This window comes from Rhyacophila brunnea, unplaced genomic scaffold (genome assembly GCF_057557595.1).
Source record: "Rhyacophila brunnea isolate RB1 unplaced genomic scaffold, BYU_Rbru_1.0 scaffold_15, whole genome shotgun sequence".
Lineage (NCBI taxonomy): Eukaryota > Metazoa > Arthropoda > Insecta > Trichoptera > Rhyacophilidae > Rhyacophila > Rhyacophila brunnea.
In genome coordinates, this window is record NW_028232806.1 from 8,913,925 (window position 1) to 8,933,045 (window position 19,121).

The 19,121-nt window shown below is 34.0% G+C and overlaps 3 protein-coding genes across 5 annotated transcripts in view; 1 reads left to right on the forward strand and 2 right to left on the reverse strand.

Moving 5' to 3' along the window:
* Positions 1-19,121, forward strand: part of Mgat1 (alpha-1,3-mannosyl-glycoprotein 2-beta-N-acetylglucosaminyltransferase) — an 82,522-nt gene that overhangs the window by 40,072 nt on the left and 23,329 nt on the right. The gene's annotated exons all lie outside the window — the stretch shown is intronic.
* On the reverse strand, positions 3,385-15,810 carry LOC147074897 (uncharacterized). The gene is made up of 11 exons (XM_085943146.1): positions 15,672-15,810; positions 15,286-15,397; positions 15,024-15,102; positions 14,198-14,291; positions 12,189-12,293; positions 11,197-11,388; positions 10,066-10,337; positions 9,177-9,242; positions 8,625-8,700; positions 7,302-7,371; positions 3,385-6,644 (listed from the first exon to the last, which is right to left on the reverse strand). Exons 1-11 carry the CDS (start codon positions 15,692-15,694, stop codon positions 4,512-4,514), a joined length of 3,222 nt encoding a protein of 1,073 aa, XP_085799272.1. The 5' UTR covers positions 15,695-15,810; the 3' UTR covers positions 3,385-4,511.
* The window catches only part of LOC147074898 (uncharacterized), a 35,045-nt gene continuing 32,349 nt past the window's right edge, over positions 16,426-19,121 (reverse strand). Inside the window, exons 5-7 of the mRNA XM_085943263.1 lie at positions 18,200-18,262; positions 16,772-16,857; positions 16,426-16,555 (exon numbers count right to left, since the gene is read on the reverse strand). Of these exons, the coding sequence (XP_085799389.1) occupies positions 16,426-16,555; positions 16,772-16,857; positions 18,200-18,262 (279 nt within the window). The remainder of the gene's footprint in view (positions 16,556-16,771; positions 16,858-18,199; positions 18,263-19,121) is intronic.

A 19,121-nucleotide genomic window follows, 5' to 3' on the forward strand; every position in this document is an offset into this window, starting at 1 on the left:
TTCATTTACAAAAAGTTTGTTTCGATATTTCATAATAATTGTATAAACTAAAACTACTAACCTGTCATTCCAGAACAATCATACCACAATATCATAATATAAACAAGCATTTTATTTAATACTTTTTCATATCAAAATTACCTCAAATACACAGAATTTTATTGAAAAGTTCTACAGTAAAAAGATGAAACTAACATGAAGTGTGGTTCAAGGGAAATTAATAAAATACAAATTGAACAGGTACTTACTCACCAATTCACAGTAAACAACTTTACTAAAAAATACAATAATAATTGTAATTGTGAAGTAATACAATTAATATTTATAACAATCTAAAGATGAGACATCTCTAAATATATTAGATGTTTTATCCTGTCCCAGTCAGCTGATGAGGATACAAGTTGCTAAGCCAGATACATCCATAAACTTTTATTCAGAGATTACAATAAATTATATTATTTGATACAAGAATACTTATATAATCAGAAATATACTAATAAATTATTGTAAACCATCTTTAGCTACAATATTTAGTTAATCAATCGACTGATGAATGTTGTCCACTCTGTAATTTTTGATTTTAATGAAATTTCACCAGTGAAAGAATTTTGATACGAGTGTTCAAAGTCGGTAACCTCCATTTTTACTTTTTTAGACATTTTTCTTAATTTTGATTCTTTAAATACTTTTTTATCATATGTATATTCATACAATACCAAGTACGGCTCAGTTTGTAAGTGAAAAAGAATTAAACCGTAGGATGATCACAATGTCATTTCAAATTTGAACATATTTTTTTAAATTTTGTATTAAGTTAACGACATTTTATTTTGCTGTTAATTTTTTACAACTGTAAATATGTTTGCAAAAAGAAAATATTCTATTTACAGTCCTAAATGCGTTTGATGATTTTTTGCAATTATATCAAAATGATAGAATAATATGGAGGTTACTGACAGGTTCAGTTACTTTTAATTTAAAGTGCAAAAACAACATTCTTAATAAATAAAATAAAAATAAAAAATGGAAAGAACTGACTTAGCAACTTATACCTTCACTTAACTTATGTCACTCATGTTGTTTAGGATGTCCCACTTCATATGCTAATCCATCAATAGGTAGTTGTACAGTTTATTCTGAACAAAAAATTATATAAAAGGGGAGGATCCACGTTAAAACACAAGACAGTGTTGCAAATGGACAACATTTTTCATATAATTTACGATAAATTATCATATTAAAATGGTTACAAAGTGTATTTTGTATAAATATTATTTAAAAATAATTCAAATTATTGACATTGTAAACGAATAATAAATTTAAAATTAAATTTTCTAGAACCGGAATATCGTTCATTAAGAGTTATACATTGTATCAACAATAAAATATACACATGTATATAATACTACTTATAGAAAACGTTGTAAACCTACACTATACCTATACCTATTGTCATGGATTTATAACTATAAGTCTTTGTTTTAAAAAATACTCAAATATACATTTTCTATAACACCTAGTAACTATCAACAATGAAATGTTTACATTATCTCAATATAATATTATGTAATACTCATAAGTGATTGTTCATTGCTTTTATAATAAAATTATCATTTAGATATCTATTAAAGCATTATTTTGCGTTTGTCTTGACTGTGAAATAACGAAATCGTTAGCCTCGGTCTCGACAGTATTTTAAGAGAGTTTGATTGGTAAACATCAAATAATAGCAACACTAGGCAAGGGACGACAATTCGAGTCGCTTATCCGACTAAAGGCAAGTAATCTTTAAGGCTATACTTCAGCTGGGGCATGGTCTAAAAACGACGCGTGCAGAACAAAACATAATTTGTCATAAAAATTCAACATGCGTCCATTTAATGTTATGTTATTGTTATGTTATTGTTCTTAGTAATAATAATAATAATAATATATTCATTGACATGTTTTCTTTTTCAAGTAAATGGGTAACGTTTTTTAATCATTTTTACACGATTTAAGAATTAATTCCATCGACGCCATCACAAAACAAATTGACATATTCACAGCTCGACTATCAGTCTCCGATTGCCAGTCAGTCCGAAATTTCGTCGCACCTATAGTTGAAAATTATTCGCCGTTTCACTGAAGTATGCTCTTAATTAGTCATAGCCGTTTGAATTATATAAAGACTCGCAGCTAGCTTGGCGAAATAAAAGAAAATTTCGAAGAATATCGAAATGATTTCTTTGAAAGTTATAAATAAATAAGTACATCAAATAATTATTATAAATTATATGGCTGGTAACAGATATTCAAAAAAAATTGGCAAGGGGGTTTGATATATTTTTTAATAACGGCAAGAAATATATTTGTATACATATAATCAAGCAGTGGCGAGGGGTGGAGGTAGGCTAGATCCAACATAAATAGAGCATACTAAACTTTGTCAGGCAAACGTATTTATTTTCATTGAAATAAGACTTCAATGTGCAGATAGTATTTGTTAGCCATTTACCTTACATAATTTTAGATATTTTATAGATAAAAGAATATTTCTTATCTATTATGGTTTGGTAAGACAGGCCTTGATGAATTTATAAAAACTAACCGACACCATCTGTAATATATATTCGTAATTCAACGAAAACAATTATGTATGACTGAAAAAGTCCACCCATAGCATAACTGAACTATTATCGTTTAGTTTAGGCAGGGTTTAGTTGAATTTAAAAAACTAACCAGCACCATCTGCGAATTGCATTCTTCACCACTGCAATCTAGTATGTATGTTATTATATTTTATAAAATAAATAAATATAATATTAAACATCAAAGGTCTGGCCACAAGATTGTTTAACTATATATTTTTACGTTTCCGAAATTGTGCACAGTATGGCCAGTCCCTTATATTCATACATAAATGTAATATTTTAAGCAGGACATGGAAAAAATAGAAGAATATGAATTGAGGCGTCTAATTACAAAAAGCGATAAGTCCACAATTCAATATTATCGGGAAACAACGTTTTTATGTTTCTAGCTACAATTATTTGTTTTAACGTGAGATTTTTTCCGCGTTGTATTCTATGTCGATATTAGAACCAATTGGCAATTTGTTTCAGCGAATAAACTCTTAAATGTAATAAATATAGGCAAAATAAAATTGGACTTAGAACTACTTGTACTTCACTTTTTAATTTATCCCGCATAAGGCACATATTTCCGTGGCACTGTCATAAGTTTACCAGATGCTACAGCATGGGAGACGCCCTTTTCAATATTGAACGTTCCCTTATTGGTTGACTTAAACACGCGCGAAATCAACCATGCTTTAAATAATATGAAACACGGACTTGGTGCTATTTGTAATAAATTGAGACTTAAAATATTTTTTTTCGTAGGGTTATGTCGCGTTTTGGAATTTATAGATCAATACATATTGTGTAAAATTATACAAAGAATACGTGCATATTTTTTTCTCGATTTCGACCAAATGTGGACTTGATCGCTTTTTGGAATTAGACGCCTCAATTGAAATATTATTCTTTTAGTCAATTTGATTATAGTAACATTGTTGAAAATAATTTTATGAATAATTTAGTTGTGCAATTGTCAAAAACAAGTGTTCACTATTTTATAGCACGATAACCAAAAATAATATTACATATATTTCCTACCTACCTAATTTGAATAAGGCTACTAAGCCTTTTGTAGGTATTAGTTTTCCAATAAGATATGACTTGTCATATTAAAAAAAACATACCGTAAAAACACCAATGTCACCAAGTCAGGTGCGCAAATACCATTTCTACCCACGTGCAGGAATTAAGCGGGTCAAGGCTAATTTGTATAATTGATTATGGTAGCTATCGCTGATAGTATTTATGATCCTGTTGTATAGGGTCGTTCCGTTTGACCCCCCTCCCGCTACTTCTTGTTACCCACCCGAACCGTCGAATCTCATTCATAATAACATAGTATTTACTTTCGCAAACGTAGTTATACATATCATGGGCAATATCTAAGAAACAGGGCGGGCTAAGCCAAAAAAGCATAAGTGACAGTTAGCAATTTGACAAAACATTTTGAAATGATAATTTTATTGGTTTCGTCTTATATTTTTTATTTATTGAATCAGTAGTAGAACTCCATTATAATGGTTTTTTTTTTAATTCTACGATAATTGATTTATTTATGTTGGCAGGTATTTCGGACTATTAACCCATCTTCAGAACAACACTAAGATAATCTCTATATGGTTATCTATAACAGAAATAACTCAATTATTGTAAAATAATTAACAAAATAATGTTTAAATCCTAAATATTTTTCAATTACCAAATGTTACCAAAAAATAATTGTAACTTCATCGGGAACTAACTTTTTTTGATGTAACTAATTTACAAAAAAATGTCACTCACACCCTTCTTGCTTAGCAATTTTAATATGGTTAAATTATCGTAAGTTGAATCATGATAAAACCCTGTGATAAAAAAATTAATTACACAAAATTATCGATTAACAAATTCCTAATCAGTGACATGTTTCTCTGAACCCGACTGCCATCCAGAATCCATGGTATTGCTATCGCTACAGCACCTGAGATGCATCCCGCCGCCTTGCCGGTTCCCATCGCCTTCCATCATTACCACGTCGCATGAGTCGACTTCATCAGTGCCCTTTTCGAACCCCCGCACCGGCTCGTACCGTAGATCAGGCGCCAGGCAGACACCATCCACTATACCTCGTCGATTTCCACCTTCCGAACTGACACCGACAGTATTCGCATCAAAATGACTTTTTGAATGTTGCATATTGGGTTCAGGTTGGTTGACAATTCCTCGCCTGTTACCAGCCTCTGTATTGACTCCTAAATCGGCGTCGAATTCGGAATTAAAATGAGATAAATTCGATAAATCTGTATTATTAGATAGAACCAAATGATTTAAGTCATTTAACGCCGCGTTTATATTAGCTTTTGTATGTTGCAATCCTGTTTCGATTTGATTTCCGAGCGCCGAATCTTCGAAACATTTACGTTGCAAACTTGAAATAGACAAATTTTGTTCATCATTATTACTTAATATCGAATCGTTCATTATTATACCTTTACGCGACATCGGCGAAGCTGACTTATTCAAATCATTATTATTAATATTATTAGAATCATTCAAAGCTTTTCTACGCAATGGCGACGTTAATGTTATACTCTGATCACTGTTTAAAATGGCATCTTCTATATTAATCCTGCGTAACTGTGTTAAACTAAGATTATTCGCATCACCTGAAACGTCACTGTTGTTATTTGAATTACGCATGTTACTTTGATTTAACGGTGAATTCCCATCGTCAAATTTACGCCTGGGCGAATGTTTATCATTACACAACGCTCCGGCTTCGTCCATAATACTTTTCCGCACAAAATTACGCTGCGGCGAATTTACAAACATATTATTCGGATCAGCGTTCAGTGATTCTTCAATAGCCTTTCTACGCAGTTGTGAAACGACAAAATCTATCTCATCGTCCCTACCCATTAAATGAGCATCGGTCAATATAGATTCGTCCATATTATTCATTCGGTATTGTAATAAATTATTTACAATGTTATTACCGTCTGAAGTTAAAGCCTCTTCGATATTCGCTCGTTTATATTGAGCTAAACTCGATATATCATCTCCTAAAACACACTCTTCAATAGCCATACGTCGTAATTGTACTTCGTCTTCTAAAATATCATTATTCGTCCTCCTGAATTGCGGAATACTGTTATTCAATATAGACTCATTTATATACTCATCGTTTCTACGTGAGTTTTGCGAATTAACAACTGGCAACCCGACAGAATTAAAAGTATCAGTGTTTTTACGATGCATACTTAATCGATTCGGACTTGATTTAATTCTCATACTATTTCTATCCTGGCAATGCACTAAACCGTGCATATTCGGGTTATTACCTTGGCAGACTGTATTAATTTGATTGTTAGCATTATTAATACATTGTAGATGTTCTCGATTATTGTCATCGTCACGATTTAATCGGTGACAAGTGTTCAAGTACTCCTGACATCCGTTGGTAGCTTCTTCGGCTTCGTCGATGCAGTGATGTTGACATCTGCTGACGAAACGACATCCGTCTTCGCGGCCGTCGTCTCTAAAGTGAAGACTGGACCGCGCGTGATTCGAACGGCACATGAAACCCTGCGACATAACGCAAGGCATCGAATCGTTCAGTGACGAATCATCGTGACACATCACTAAACTTGATTCTCTAGATCCATTACACTGCAATTCTGGACTCCTATGTCGATTATTTCCAGGACTTAGCATCCCCACGTCTTGATTTCTATGTGATTGATTTAAGACTTCTTCGCAATGATTTTGAAGTCTATTTGGAGTATCATTAGGCGATGATGAAATTATCCGACGGTGATTTCTAGGCGGTAGATTAATCTCATCCGCTTTGTCATTGGAGCATGACGGAATGGAGTTCTTTTGTTTGCTGTCAGCGTTGTTTGAAGAATGATGAAACTTGTGGTTTTTTCTGGAGGTGTTCTTTAAAGGTTTTGTGTTTTGATTGTTGTCAGAGTCGCAACCCGACCACGTATCCGGTTGAGTTTCTATTGTACCGACCAAGCCACCACCGCAGTAATCCACAGCCTGAAAAAACATTAAATAAGAAAATAAAATCTTTATTGTGAGGATAAGAATAAAATCGTGTTGTGTAAAATCATTCTGGTATAGGGGGAGGCGGGGCTAGTTGTTACGGGGGCATGTTGTTACATCCTAGATAACTCTCCCGCTATAAGGTCCTGTGGCGTACGTGTCACATAGGAGACGTAAACGTCCTGTCCGCAGTCGCTGACGAAAGGTCGCCTGCATTGATTGTATGCAGTTGAAATAAAACCATTTTGAGTGAATTTCGTGTCTCACAGCAACTTTTGTTGGCCGAATTTGAAGTTTGATTGTTACCAAACTATAAGAGGTAAGTTTTTTTAAAGTATGCTATTAAAGATCTACATATTTATGCTCATATTTTGATTATTTATCGAAGTAAATACAATTCCCGTGTTATTATTATAACAATTTCAATTTTATTTGGGTCAAAGGGGCTAGTTGTTACAGTGAGGTGTGGGCAGGTTGTTACTGTAAGAATTAACTCCACTCACTACCACTTTACTACAAATTCTTTGTTATCTTCTTTATTTGCAATAGGTAGGTACTTATACCATCTATTTTTATTCTTCCAGATTACAATCTTACAATTTTTTTTGTAACAACAAGCCCCGCCTCTCCCTACAAAAAGTTTTTGCTTACCTTCAGAGAGACGTTGCAACAGCTGGATACATCTGCAAAATACAACTCGGACTCACCACCTCTCGCTTGTCTGTAACAAAATAAATAAAAATCATTATTCAACTGTATTGGGGCCATTCAAGAGACAATTAACAGGCTGTACTATAACAATAATTCATATTGTGTTGGTTTGAAAATCAACATGTAGAAAACCAACATTTTGTGCAATAGCACCTGTCACGATAACAATTTTCCATGATTTGTGATGGGTAGAACATCGTGTGTTGTCAGCTTTAAATACCTGGGGGTGCCAGTGGCGAAGAGTGGAGGTAGGCTGTTAAGATCCGTCATAACTATACACACTAAGCTTTGTCCGTTAAACGTACCTATTTTCATTGAATTAAGACTACAGTGTGTAGAGAGTGTTGGTTAGTTTTTAAAATCCAATTACACACTGCCTAATCCAAACGATAGTAGATAATAGTTAAAAAAATATTCATTTTTCCATAATTACTACATTAAACCATACATAACTTTACGTATTTATATTATAGTAGGTATATTTAGGTATATCGATTATGGTTTGGTCAGGCAGGGCTTAATGAATTTAAAAAAACTAACCAATACCATCTGTAATATTATGTATTCTTAATTCAACGAAAACAAATAATTATGACTGAAAAAGTGTGCAATATTTTTGTCAGATCGCCCACAGGTTACCAAAACTATTATGGTTTGGTTTAGGCAGGGTTTAATTGATTTTTAAAAACTAACCAACACCATCTATAAATTGCAGTCTTCGTTCAACTAAAACAAATAAGTATGACTGACAAAGTTTAGTGTTCACTATTTATGTTGAATCTTAACAGCCTACCTCCACCCTTCGTCACCGAGGGGTGCACATCATAAAAGATGGTACAAGCTCACTATCCGAATGGGAATGGCAGGAGAAACATTACAGGTACAGAGTCATATCAGCTTACGAAGGCTCAAAACAACCGTATGCTGAGTTTATAAAACAAATGCTTGTGGCGGATATTGGATGTGCAGTAGATAAGAGGATGGACCATGTAGCCTTTCATGTCAAAGAGAAGAAGCGATATTGGATGACACCCACCCATTCTTGAAGCCAACCCAATTCCGGCGTTCTGGAAGGCCACTAAATCCCATCCACAGAGTGGAAGACACAAAACGACTGGCAAGTGATAGGGATTTTCGGAGGCACTGCGTGATGTCCATATGCTCTAAGTAAGACGCGAACATTAACTAAGAAAAGAGGACACTTTACAGTTAAATGTCAATAATGATCTGATTTTAATGGTAAGTATAATATATATTATATACCTTTGCTGTGCTTGTTTCTCGCATTGGAATCCGAGATTCTCTTCACCCTGCATAATGGCGGCCTCGATTTCAGCATCTATGGAAAAATATAAATAATAATTTGTCAGAAATTAGAATATATTCTGTAATGGTACCTTGCACTTTCAAGGGTTAAAGCTAGGGGATGGTGAATCAAATAAACAAATTGTGAACACAAACAAAATTTGATAAACGACGTGTGACAACAACCATGAATTTGGTTGATAGTCAAGTACGTAAGATTTGTCATATGCACGTCTCGTTTTGAATAATAAATCAACAATCTACTTCAAATTGATCCTATGAAGAAATTATTTATTCTTGTAATAGAAATACGATTTGAAATTAAAAATAAATACAATTTCAACTGAGAACTCATTTTTTTTTTTAAATTGGAATCAACCCTATGGTAATTCGATCCAGGTATTTAGATGATTCGTTGTACTAAACTTTCTAGAAGTGTACCTCACCCATAAAACAAGGTATTACTATATGCACAGTCATTAATAATGGTGTGGTTAATCATGTTTTTACCTGATCTCTGTCCATGTTTTTGGCAAGAATGCTGATGGATGTCTTCTAATTCCTCAGCAAAGCTATCTATAAAATTCAAAATAAAATACAAAATTAGTACATAACACCTCTTGCATTATAAATAAAAATTAGATAATGATTTCCACACCAATACAGCGCAATAGAAGGACACAGTGCAGATGTATTTAATTTTTTTTGTGAGGATTCGTTGTTGGCCACCAACCCCATCCCATTGGCCAATGTGTTGAGTTGTAGAGGTTTTACCCAACTGTATAACTGCAACGCCATTGTCTATGTCTATGCTCATGTTTGGGATATAGACAGTGGCGAAGAGGAAATAAGAACCTGACAGTTGTCTAGAGCATAGTTTCTTAACCAGTGGTCCGCAAAAATTTTCTGCAGTTCAAAAATAGTTACGAGGAAACCCAACATTTGAAGTGGGGTTGTATTATATTTCGACAATTGTTTCAAAAATAGTGTAAATATAAATATTTATTATTTTATTCCAATGTTGATGGTCCGCAAAACATTTTTTGATTTTTTTGTGGTCCGCGGATGTAAAAAGGTTAAGAAACATTGGTCTAGAGACCTAGTTCCTGTGTAGAGATTATAAGGATGCTCCAGTCCTTCAATGAATAATCAAGTTAAATGATTCATGTTACACCTTAGCGATAATTTAACACCATATTATTTGCCATAATATAAACAATATAAAACACCAACTCGTGTATTATTCAACTCTGCCCAAACGCATGTCCCACACACGAGCAACCTATATGATATCAAACGAATAACGGATGTAGTTGGAACAAAGTAAGTAACGACTATGTGCCTTATAGAGTCACATATGATAAATTCTTGACATAATAAGAAATAGACAAAATCTTACCTCTATTACTCTCCAAATTATTCTGATGATGGCATTCCACCCGGTGCACAGTAGAAGCTTCGGAATCTCTTCTTCCGTCGACTCCGGTTAATCCGGCCACTCCGAGGGCCGCAGTGTTCATGTTGCCAGTGTGGCCGAGGCTGTTGCCGCTGTGACCAGTGTTTCCTTCCATCATGAGGGTCATCATTTGGGAAGGCGATCCGTTCATCATCATCATCATTACATTACTGTTTGAAGGGCTTGAAGATGACGTTCGAGTGGCGTGTTCACATCTGCAACGAAGAGATACATACTTCTTGATTTTGGTTTCATATTTAAATTTCTGATATATCACAAAAATTATTGAATTTTATAAACCACATGGGTACATTGGGGCCCTCAATACCTGCAAATATACGGATGGCAGAATGCAAGGATCACTGGAGATACATAACTAGGACATTTAAACAGAGTGAGGATTTTCAAAAGTGGGGGACATGAAGATATTGAAATTAGACTACTAACTACTGTCATTTGATCAATGAATACCAGTGGAGGGGGTAGGCTGGTATGATCCAACATAAATAATGCACACTAAACTTTATCAATGAAATGTACATTGTTTTCATTGAATTAAGCCTAGAATATGCAGATAATGTTTGTTAGTTTTTAATATTCAATGAAACCCTGCCTAATCCAAGCCAAAGTAGATAATAGTCAAAAAATATTTTATAGGCAAAAGAATATTTATTATCGATGATGGTTTAGTTCAGGCAGGGCTTAATGAATTTAAAAAAAAAAACTAACCAACACCACCTGTAACATGTATTCTTAATTCAACGAAAACAATTAATAAGTATGACTGAAAAAGTCTGCACTATTGCAGATCGCCCATAGCATACCTAAGCTATTGTGGTTTGGTTAGGAAGGGTCTAATTGAATTTTAAAAACTAACCATCACCATCTGCAAATTGTATTCTTAGTTCAATGAAACCAAATAAGTATGACTGACTGAAATAGTGTGCACTATTTATATCGAGTCTTAACAGCCTACCTCCACCCCTCGCCACTGATCAATACCTACAAAGGTGTGTAGATTGCCTACCTCCGTTAAGAAAATGCAATCAAAGATGATAACATATAGAATTATACCTGACAGCATCACAGTGCAAAGCGTGATGTTGGATAACCCTTCTGTGATGAGTGTCAGGCAGGGTGGAGACACAACCTTCCATGTGTGGCGACAGCTGGTGGGCTAGGTGTGACTGTAGAAGAGTGTGGCGATGCGGCGGACTGCGGCCCGCTTCATTCGGAGCACCAGCGCCATTTCTTTGATGAAGGTGTCTGTATGGTAAATTTTTAATGATAATATTGTCGTTATACATATTTCACAATTAATCATCACAACAGAACGTCCTGAAAGATCAATGGTTCTCTGTCATTAGTAATAAGACCAAGAAGATGTAGTCTTTGGACTAAAACTAAAAATATTCTTTAAAATTTTAATTATTTTCAGGTTTTGTTGCCCTTTTATAATTATTATGTCTTCTATTTTGTTATTGCTACATTGCTTACATATACCACTGAGAGCTTAGTCATTCAATCTGATACCAATCATACCACTTAGCATTACAAGTGTGACAAACTTGTCAAAACAAACCATAGTGGTGGAAGGGAATGTCAGCATTTCCTCAATCATAACCTAGATCAATGGTGTCTATTATGATTTAATTAATTGCGACAATGTCTCTTGTAAGGTATGGACTGCATTTGTATAAATAGCAAGGACGATCCATAACTCGTCACTCATCACGAGTCCGGTTACTCGACACAGTCGACCGTCATTCACTCGAGTCCAGTCTCACAGTACAATCAATCTCTCGATAACATCAATCTCATCAGTACATCCGTACCCGCAATTACAACATTACTGTCATCTTTATCATTGTATATATTTATTCTTGTATCGATAAATAAACCCTCTCCTCGAAACTTCCAAGCGACTACGACTTTATCTCCACAATCTCATTGGCTGTCCATCGTCATCTAATACCAATTGATGGCCCCAATTCCTATATTCGAAATTTCAAAATCAATTACAAATGTCCAAAACTAATTAATACTGATACTGAACAACATATTACCTGTGATGAGGTGTGTATGGAGGTGGAGGTCCTAATTGCCAATAACCTCCGGGAGAATTGGCACCAAAACCATAAGCACTGTCTCCAGATGAACTTCCTCCAACCCTGAAATGAGAGTAACGTAACATCAAAATTTTGTCAATTGGTTTAGTTAATTTACATTCATTAGGAATTAATTCTTCTCGCCTTTATCTATTTATTTACTTATTTAGAAAAAGAGTATTACGGCATTACAGCGATTGGCCAATGCGCCATAATACATAATAAATACAAAATTATAAAAATATCTGAATTACAAATAACAACTAATATAACAAGAAAGTAGAAAAGACAGCATGTGTTTATGTAAATATTAAAGAAACATGATAATATCGTCGCCCTCAACGAACAAAGAACTCACCAACCAACAAAAGTAAAATCCTGAGATAATCGACTTTTAAACTTTTTGAAAATTTTAAATTGCTCTCATTAGAAAACGAAAATACATAGAAGGAAACGGTTTTTTTTGTTTGATTGGTTATTTTTATGTTTATGTACATTACATTTAAAACATGTAACCCTTTTCCTGACTTTTTCCATAACACAAATATCTTTTCTATGTAGTTGGTGAATTTTTTGTTTTTGTAATTTTTAACATAAAACGTATAGATAGAATTTTGGTGATTTTTTCTAAGATAGAGTTAAAAATTGCAAGATTTTCTGTATAAATAACTCATTTTGAGCAAAAACTGTATTTGGTGAGTTCTTCCTTGAGGGCGACGATATATACAATTATAAATTGGACCTATTTAACACGTCCACAAACATTATATAGTTAATAAAAAATAAATCAACCTTTATTGTGCCATTAAATAAGTTAATCGCACGATACACAGCATCATGAACCATAACATTTGTCCTTTATTGTGTATCACTATAAATACTTATCAGACTAGTAAATCTGCACAGACAGGATTGTTTTGTTTACAAAAATATACCAGATGGGGTACGGCAGAAAAAATGTTAAAGTGACATTGGTACGAATATTTAAAGACAATTTCAGACATGAATCATACATGCCTTTGCTTGAGTTGGTGAGAATCCAGTATTCTTCGGTTTCAAGCAGTGCCTTCTCACATTTAAAGTAAATCAAAATGTTTGTTACCGAAAATATGTAATTTTAAAAAACTTCAGAAAAAAGGCTTGACCGAGAACAGACTCAAACTCACATCTATCACTTTTCGGATGAGTGCTCTAATAGCCTTTTGATCGACTATAATTCTTAAGATTTTTTTCCAATAACTATGTTTAATCTGAGATACTTCACACCCTGTTCCAGTTTATCATAAATACTATTTTTCTATGCAAAAAGAATTATACATGGGGACTTTTTTTGCTTTGGTTTCATATATCGTCGGTGTTTTGTAAAAAGGGTGAATCAACCATTTTGGCGAAAAGTACCCCACTAGCACAGGAAAGTACTTAAAACGATAATCGACTAAAATTAAATTAATTAAAATTACGAAATAAAAAGCAAATGTGACATATTAGGCCTTTTAAAATATTATACAATAATACCTATTATAATGGGGTCTAGGACGATTTGGCACCGGACAACTGGAAACTACTAAGAAGTAGATAGAAACTGATTAAAATACCTCGTCTACACGTGTCTATGACAGTGCGGCGTCCAATTGTCCGGAGGCCAGTCGTCCCATTCCCTAATAATGACAGTATTCTTTCTAAGCTTTATTATAAACTTGTTAGATATTTATAATCATCTACTTGTGAAAAACAAATAAATGTCAAAAGTTAAAAATCCTCCTGTAAAGTAGCATTTTGGTAAATTCGCCCTTTTTACAAAACACTGACGATTTGTAGACCCCTCTATAGAAATAATAGATTTGAGACAACATCTTTCAAAAGAATGCTTTCTGCATTGTCCAACAGTTGCTAGATTATTTGAGAGACCACACTTTTCAAGTATGCATTCAGTTTAAAATAAAATAATTTTCATGTTTTTTGCTTACCTTTGGTTGGAGTTTCTAGGCCATGGAAACCAGCTCCAAGGAGAGACCCTTCTACCGGTACCAGGATTCGGTGAATACAAATTACCCACTCGACCTTCAGAAATAAACATACAAAAATTACATACATTAATTACCTACTTAATTATAGTTAACCTTCTATGTGTCATGTTGTCTGAATAAATTACCATTTTCGTTCATAAATATGGGCTTCCACTGGGTCCATGCTCTGGATCAAACGACAAAAAAAACAAAATATAATGTATGGAGAAGCGAGGACAAACCTATAACCTTCCGAGACATGCATTCTTTGAAATTGGGATGTATTTTAAAGGCATATTAACAAATAATAATTACAAGATAAAAAGAACTTTTTATGTACCACGTTATTATGACACGAATTATTATGTTCAATATGCTCAAACTTGTACTTGAGATGAAGTAAATAAAAAACAAACAAACAAATACAGAACACTGAAATGTCATTTTGATTTCCATAGTAACGCACCTCGTATATATTGATAATTTAGTTGCTAGGACCACCCACTTAGTAACCAATAATAATGGATTGGATTACGGATTTCTTCCGAAATAACTTTTCATAGAAAACAGAATTAACTGAAAATGAATTCAATTCTACTTAAAGATGGCTAAACGTATTAAAAGAATGCATTGGCATCGTGTTCTGATATATTCTAAAAGTTTCAAATATCTAGCTAGTCGGGAAGTTAGTTAAAAATCGATTGCAAGATTTGTACTGGATAAACAACCACCGGACAAATAAGAATACGAGCTAATAAAAACGTTTTAAAATAGAAAATTTTATCACCTGAAGCCCAGAAGCGATGCTGAAGATCCCATGACACTGCAGCAGCAGCTCTGCACTGTGAACAACATTCTCCGCAAGCCTGAAATACACATTTTCACTCAGAAAATTAATGCTGTCTTCTATCGAAAAATCATGACCAAATTGGGGGATTAGGAACACAGGTCTTAAATCTGAAAATCTTAAAATCCCCTCATTGGTGACGTAATCTTTATCTTTCTCTACTGCCATATGGATGAATGAATAGATTGAATAATGAAATAACCTGTGGCTGCTGAGGATGTGGTCTAGCAGTGGTTTGCCCAGCGCCGGCGGGTCGGTAGAGAGATCTGCATCTCAGCTCCAACTGTTCCCAGTACATCTTCTTTCGCTCATGACTGAAATTATAACAACACTTATGAAGGTGGTCTACATCTCATATAGATTGGGGAAACTTCTGTCTTTTCAAAGGTCTACAACCAAATTACAATCCTTATCCTGAGCAAAAAGATAATTTACAAAAAAGATCTTTCAATAGGTTTCTTTCAGTGCTAATTATATTCATATTCAAGCCGAGGCACTGAGTTGCGAATTACGATGATAGTGCTGTTACTTATCTTACCTACCTCAGTCAAAGCCATCGAAATTGATAAATGAAAGATGTATATTTACCTGAGCAGTTGATAAGCCAGCATGGCAGAGCAAATACAGACTAAGACCCCTGCAACGGAGAGTCCAAAGACCGCACGAAGACATCGGTAGAGGTCTCCATGGACTGCTGCACAATCCGCGACTGCCTCAAATACACACTTCACACCTGCAATTATCCAAAAAAAATTGTCTTGTACCAGTAACTCAAATTTAATCTATTTTATAGTGTTAGCTGTCAATTCATGGTGGAACTGCATTTGATTGATTTGACTGCTCAACTCAACAGTTCCCTTGAAGGGACATTCCCTTTGAAGAGGACGAAACCGGTACAAAATATAATTAACAAAGTGGAATGAGTACTATGTATAAAATTGTGTTTTATTTATTTAAACAAACGATTAATCAAATTTAATCATCACTTGGGCATTAGAGATGTAGGAAGGTGCAGAGTAATTGGGAGGGTAATAACTGTGATCAATCAAATCGCTTCAAATATAGATATATTCCACCTGCGTGAGGTGAGTTTAGGTCATTGATATATAAATTCTTAAAATAGTGTACTTCTTCAAATGTATATTTATATGTTTCATGTCACATTGTAAATATCTTGAATTTTTAATTTCATTCCACAAATCATGTTTTTTTATGTAATGACCCTAATGACATTTTTAACAATAATATGAAAGTATGTAAAACAGACTTTGCCAATGTCAATGCAAGTTAGGTCTGTCCATTGACAACAAAAACGATCTGCTTTTTTTACTTTCATACAGAGCTATAATGAAATTATATATTTCAGTCTCATACCTTCATCCTCAGATGTATTCTGGCTGTCCAACAAGACTGAAAAACACGTGCAGGTCATTGTTTGTTTAGTGTAGACACACTCCCGTAAAGTTTGTAACCTGTAAAGATGTTTTTGATCAATAAGAATTCTGCACAAAAAAATACAACAAAACTACAAAGCAAATACATACAAAGCTACTTGTTACACAATACAAATTGACAGATAGTGAGGGCAGGGCACCACTATCAATGCAAGCTGTCAAAATGTATATAATAAAGCATCTAATTTAAAATGTTGCCAAAAGTCTATTTATAAATGTAGCAAATTTACTAACCTGTTCATGTGAATGACGGTAGTTGTTATTGTCACTAAGACGCAGGTAAATGCACAAATAAGGCAGCACCCACCTGCCACCTTTATCTGGAATAAATACAATCATTACTAATGGCCAAAAGAGAGTCTGATTCGGTCAGATTAGAAGTGATATCAGGCTGACTGTAAGTCCAACCAAATCAAAGGGTCTGTAGTAGAGGTGAGTTGGAAATACTGTCACCAGTTTGTGTACTCAAGTTTCGGATCAAACTACTGTGACAACCCCGTATGGTCCCCATTTGGGGATGTCTTTGTGTATCTTGAGAGGCCCGAATCGGTATCGAAGCCAACAAATAATAACGGCTGATTGCGAAAATAATTGAACAATGTTTAATACCACTAATAAATATCTGACCGGCAACATTGTCCAAAAAAAAAATACGAATGGCAGCGTCGCATTTGGCACGGCTCAGAAAGGTAACCGTTTTTGTTTGAGCGGGAGAAGCTTCCTGCTGGGCAAATCGCGGACACGTCGATTGCGTCCTCCGCAAAATTAAATTATAAAAATGTAACGATTATAATATTAACGTAAATAAACTCGCCGTTTTCCATCATAATTCCGGTGTGTCAATTATCTACCTCCAAATCCTAAAACGCAGACGATAAACCAGAAACTAAAAATAAAAGTGACAGTTGAGAAATTCACACACAAAATGGAGCTAAGTGATACTACCCATACTAAGTATTTGTGGCCCAATAAACTTATTCCAAAAAACTTGTGATGATATCATCGCGAGTCGCTGTTCTGTGCAGTCGCCAGTTGGTAGACTTTCAACACTATTGACATTAAATGCGCACAAACGAAATAGCACTTGCATATAGGTATATATTAATTTATTAGTCTATTGCGTTCGAATGTATGAATAATAGGTCATAAATTTTGTGTCACAGCACAGTAGTAAGATGACGCACAGGCTTAGGCTTTTTATATACCACTCAAAACATGTTTAACATTTAAAAAAATCACTGTTATTCATTTTTGTTAACAATAATATTGTAACCTAACAGAAAAACAACTCATAAATTTAAAATGTGTTTAAAATTTTATAATTAATGGGACTTTTCGACAAGCAGAGCTCAGCGTATTTTTAGCGATTATATTGAAGCCGATAGACAGTCTGAGTTCCCTGAGCCGATATGTATTTTAAAATACTAATAATATGGAGTTGGTTTTAGTTTCAGTTGAGTATGAAACTTTTGTCGCCAAACGATCTATATAGTATTCTTTCGTACCGGTCTCTGGTCGGTATAGGTTTCTGTACCAACACAAATGTATGAATGTATGAATAAATATACATATTCACAAAATAACACTGATTATTTAATAACAATTAATAATGGCTTTGGAAATACCCAATTCTTAAACAGGAAAATCAAACGGGATGCTTACCAAATAGCTGTAACGATTTCTCCTTCTCGCTAAGCTCATAACACAGATTCCAGTCAACACCAACTGAAAGACAAGAAAACAAAGACATCAATTAATAAATTGTAGAAATATAAATTAATAGGTTCTAGTCTTGTGTATGAAAAGAACAAACATTGCATTAAAATGGTTTTCTCTATATGTATCATGTTATGCGTTTTTAGGTGTTTTTCAGGTATGTGCAATGGACGAGTGATTCCACTAATGCAGTGTTTCCCAAAGTGTGGTACGCGTACCTCTTGGGGTACAGGAAGAGTTTGGTGGGGGTACACGTTGCACCGGGCTTTGGCTGCGCCCATGCTAGAAGGTTTATCGCATGCGGAAGAAGAGCAATAATTGTTGGAATTAGCTTCAGACGGATTCTTGAAAAATAAATATAAGAAGTGTACTTTAACATCATTCTGGTTGCAAATGCAACATGTGTATCCAGTTTTAACAAAAAAAGTCCTGAAATACATTTTGCCTTTTCCAACTTCATATCTATGTGAAGTTGCTTTTTCAGCATTTGTAGACATTAAGTCAAAAAAAGGAACAAGCTTTTGGATGTGGAACCGCATCTCAGATTAAAATTACCAACCTGGGAACCAAATTATGATGATCTGTCTCAACATAAACAATTTCATTCTTCTCATTGATAAAATGAATGTTATTTATAATATAACTTTTATTTACGTAAGTATAATATTTTATTATGAACAAATTTTAGTTTTTGTTTATTATTATTTTGTTAATGTACCTACTAAGAAAGGAAAAAAAAATATTTTGATTGTTATTAAAGTATAATATGCATTTTTTTTGACGAGGGGTACTCAGTGTTACGAAAATTTATTGTAGAAGGGGTACACAGATGTCGAAAGTTTGGGAAACACTGCACTCTTGGGTTCGA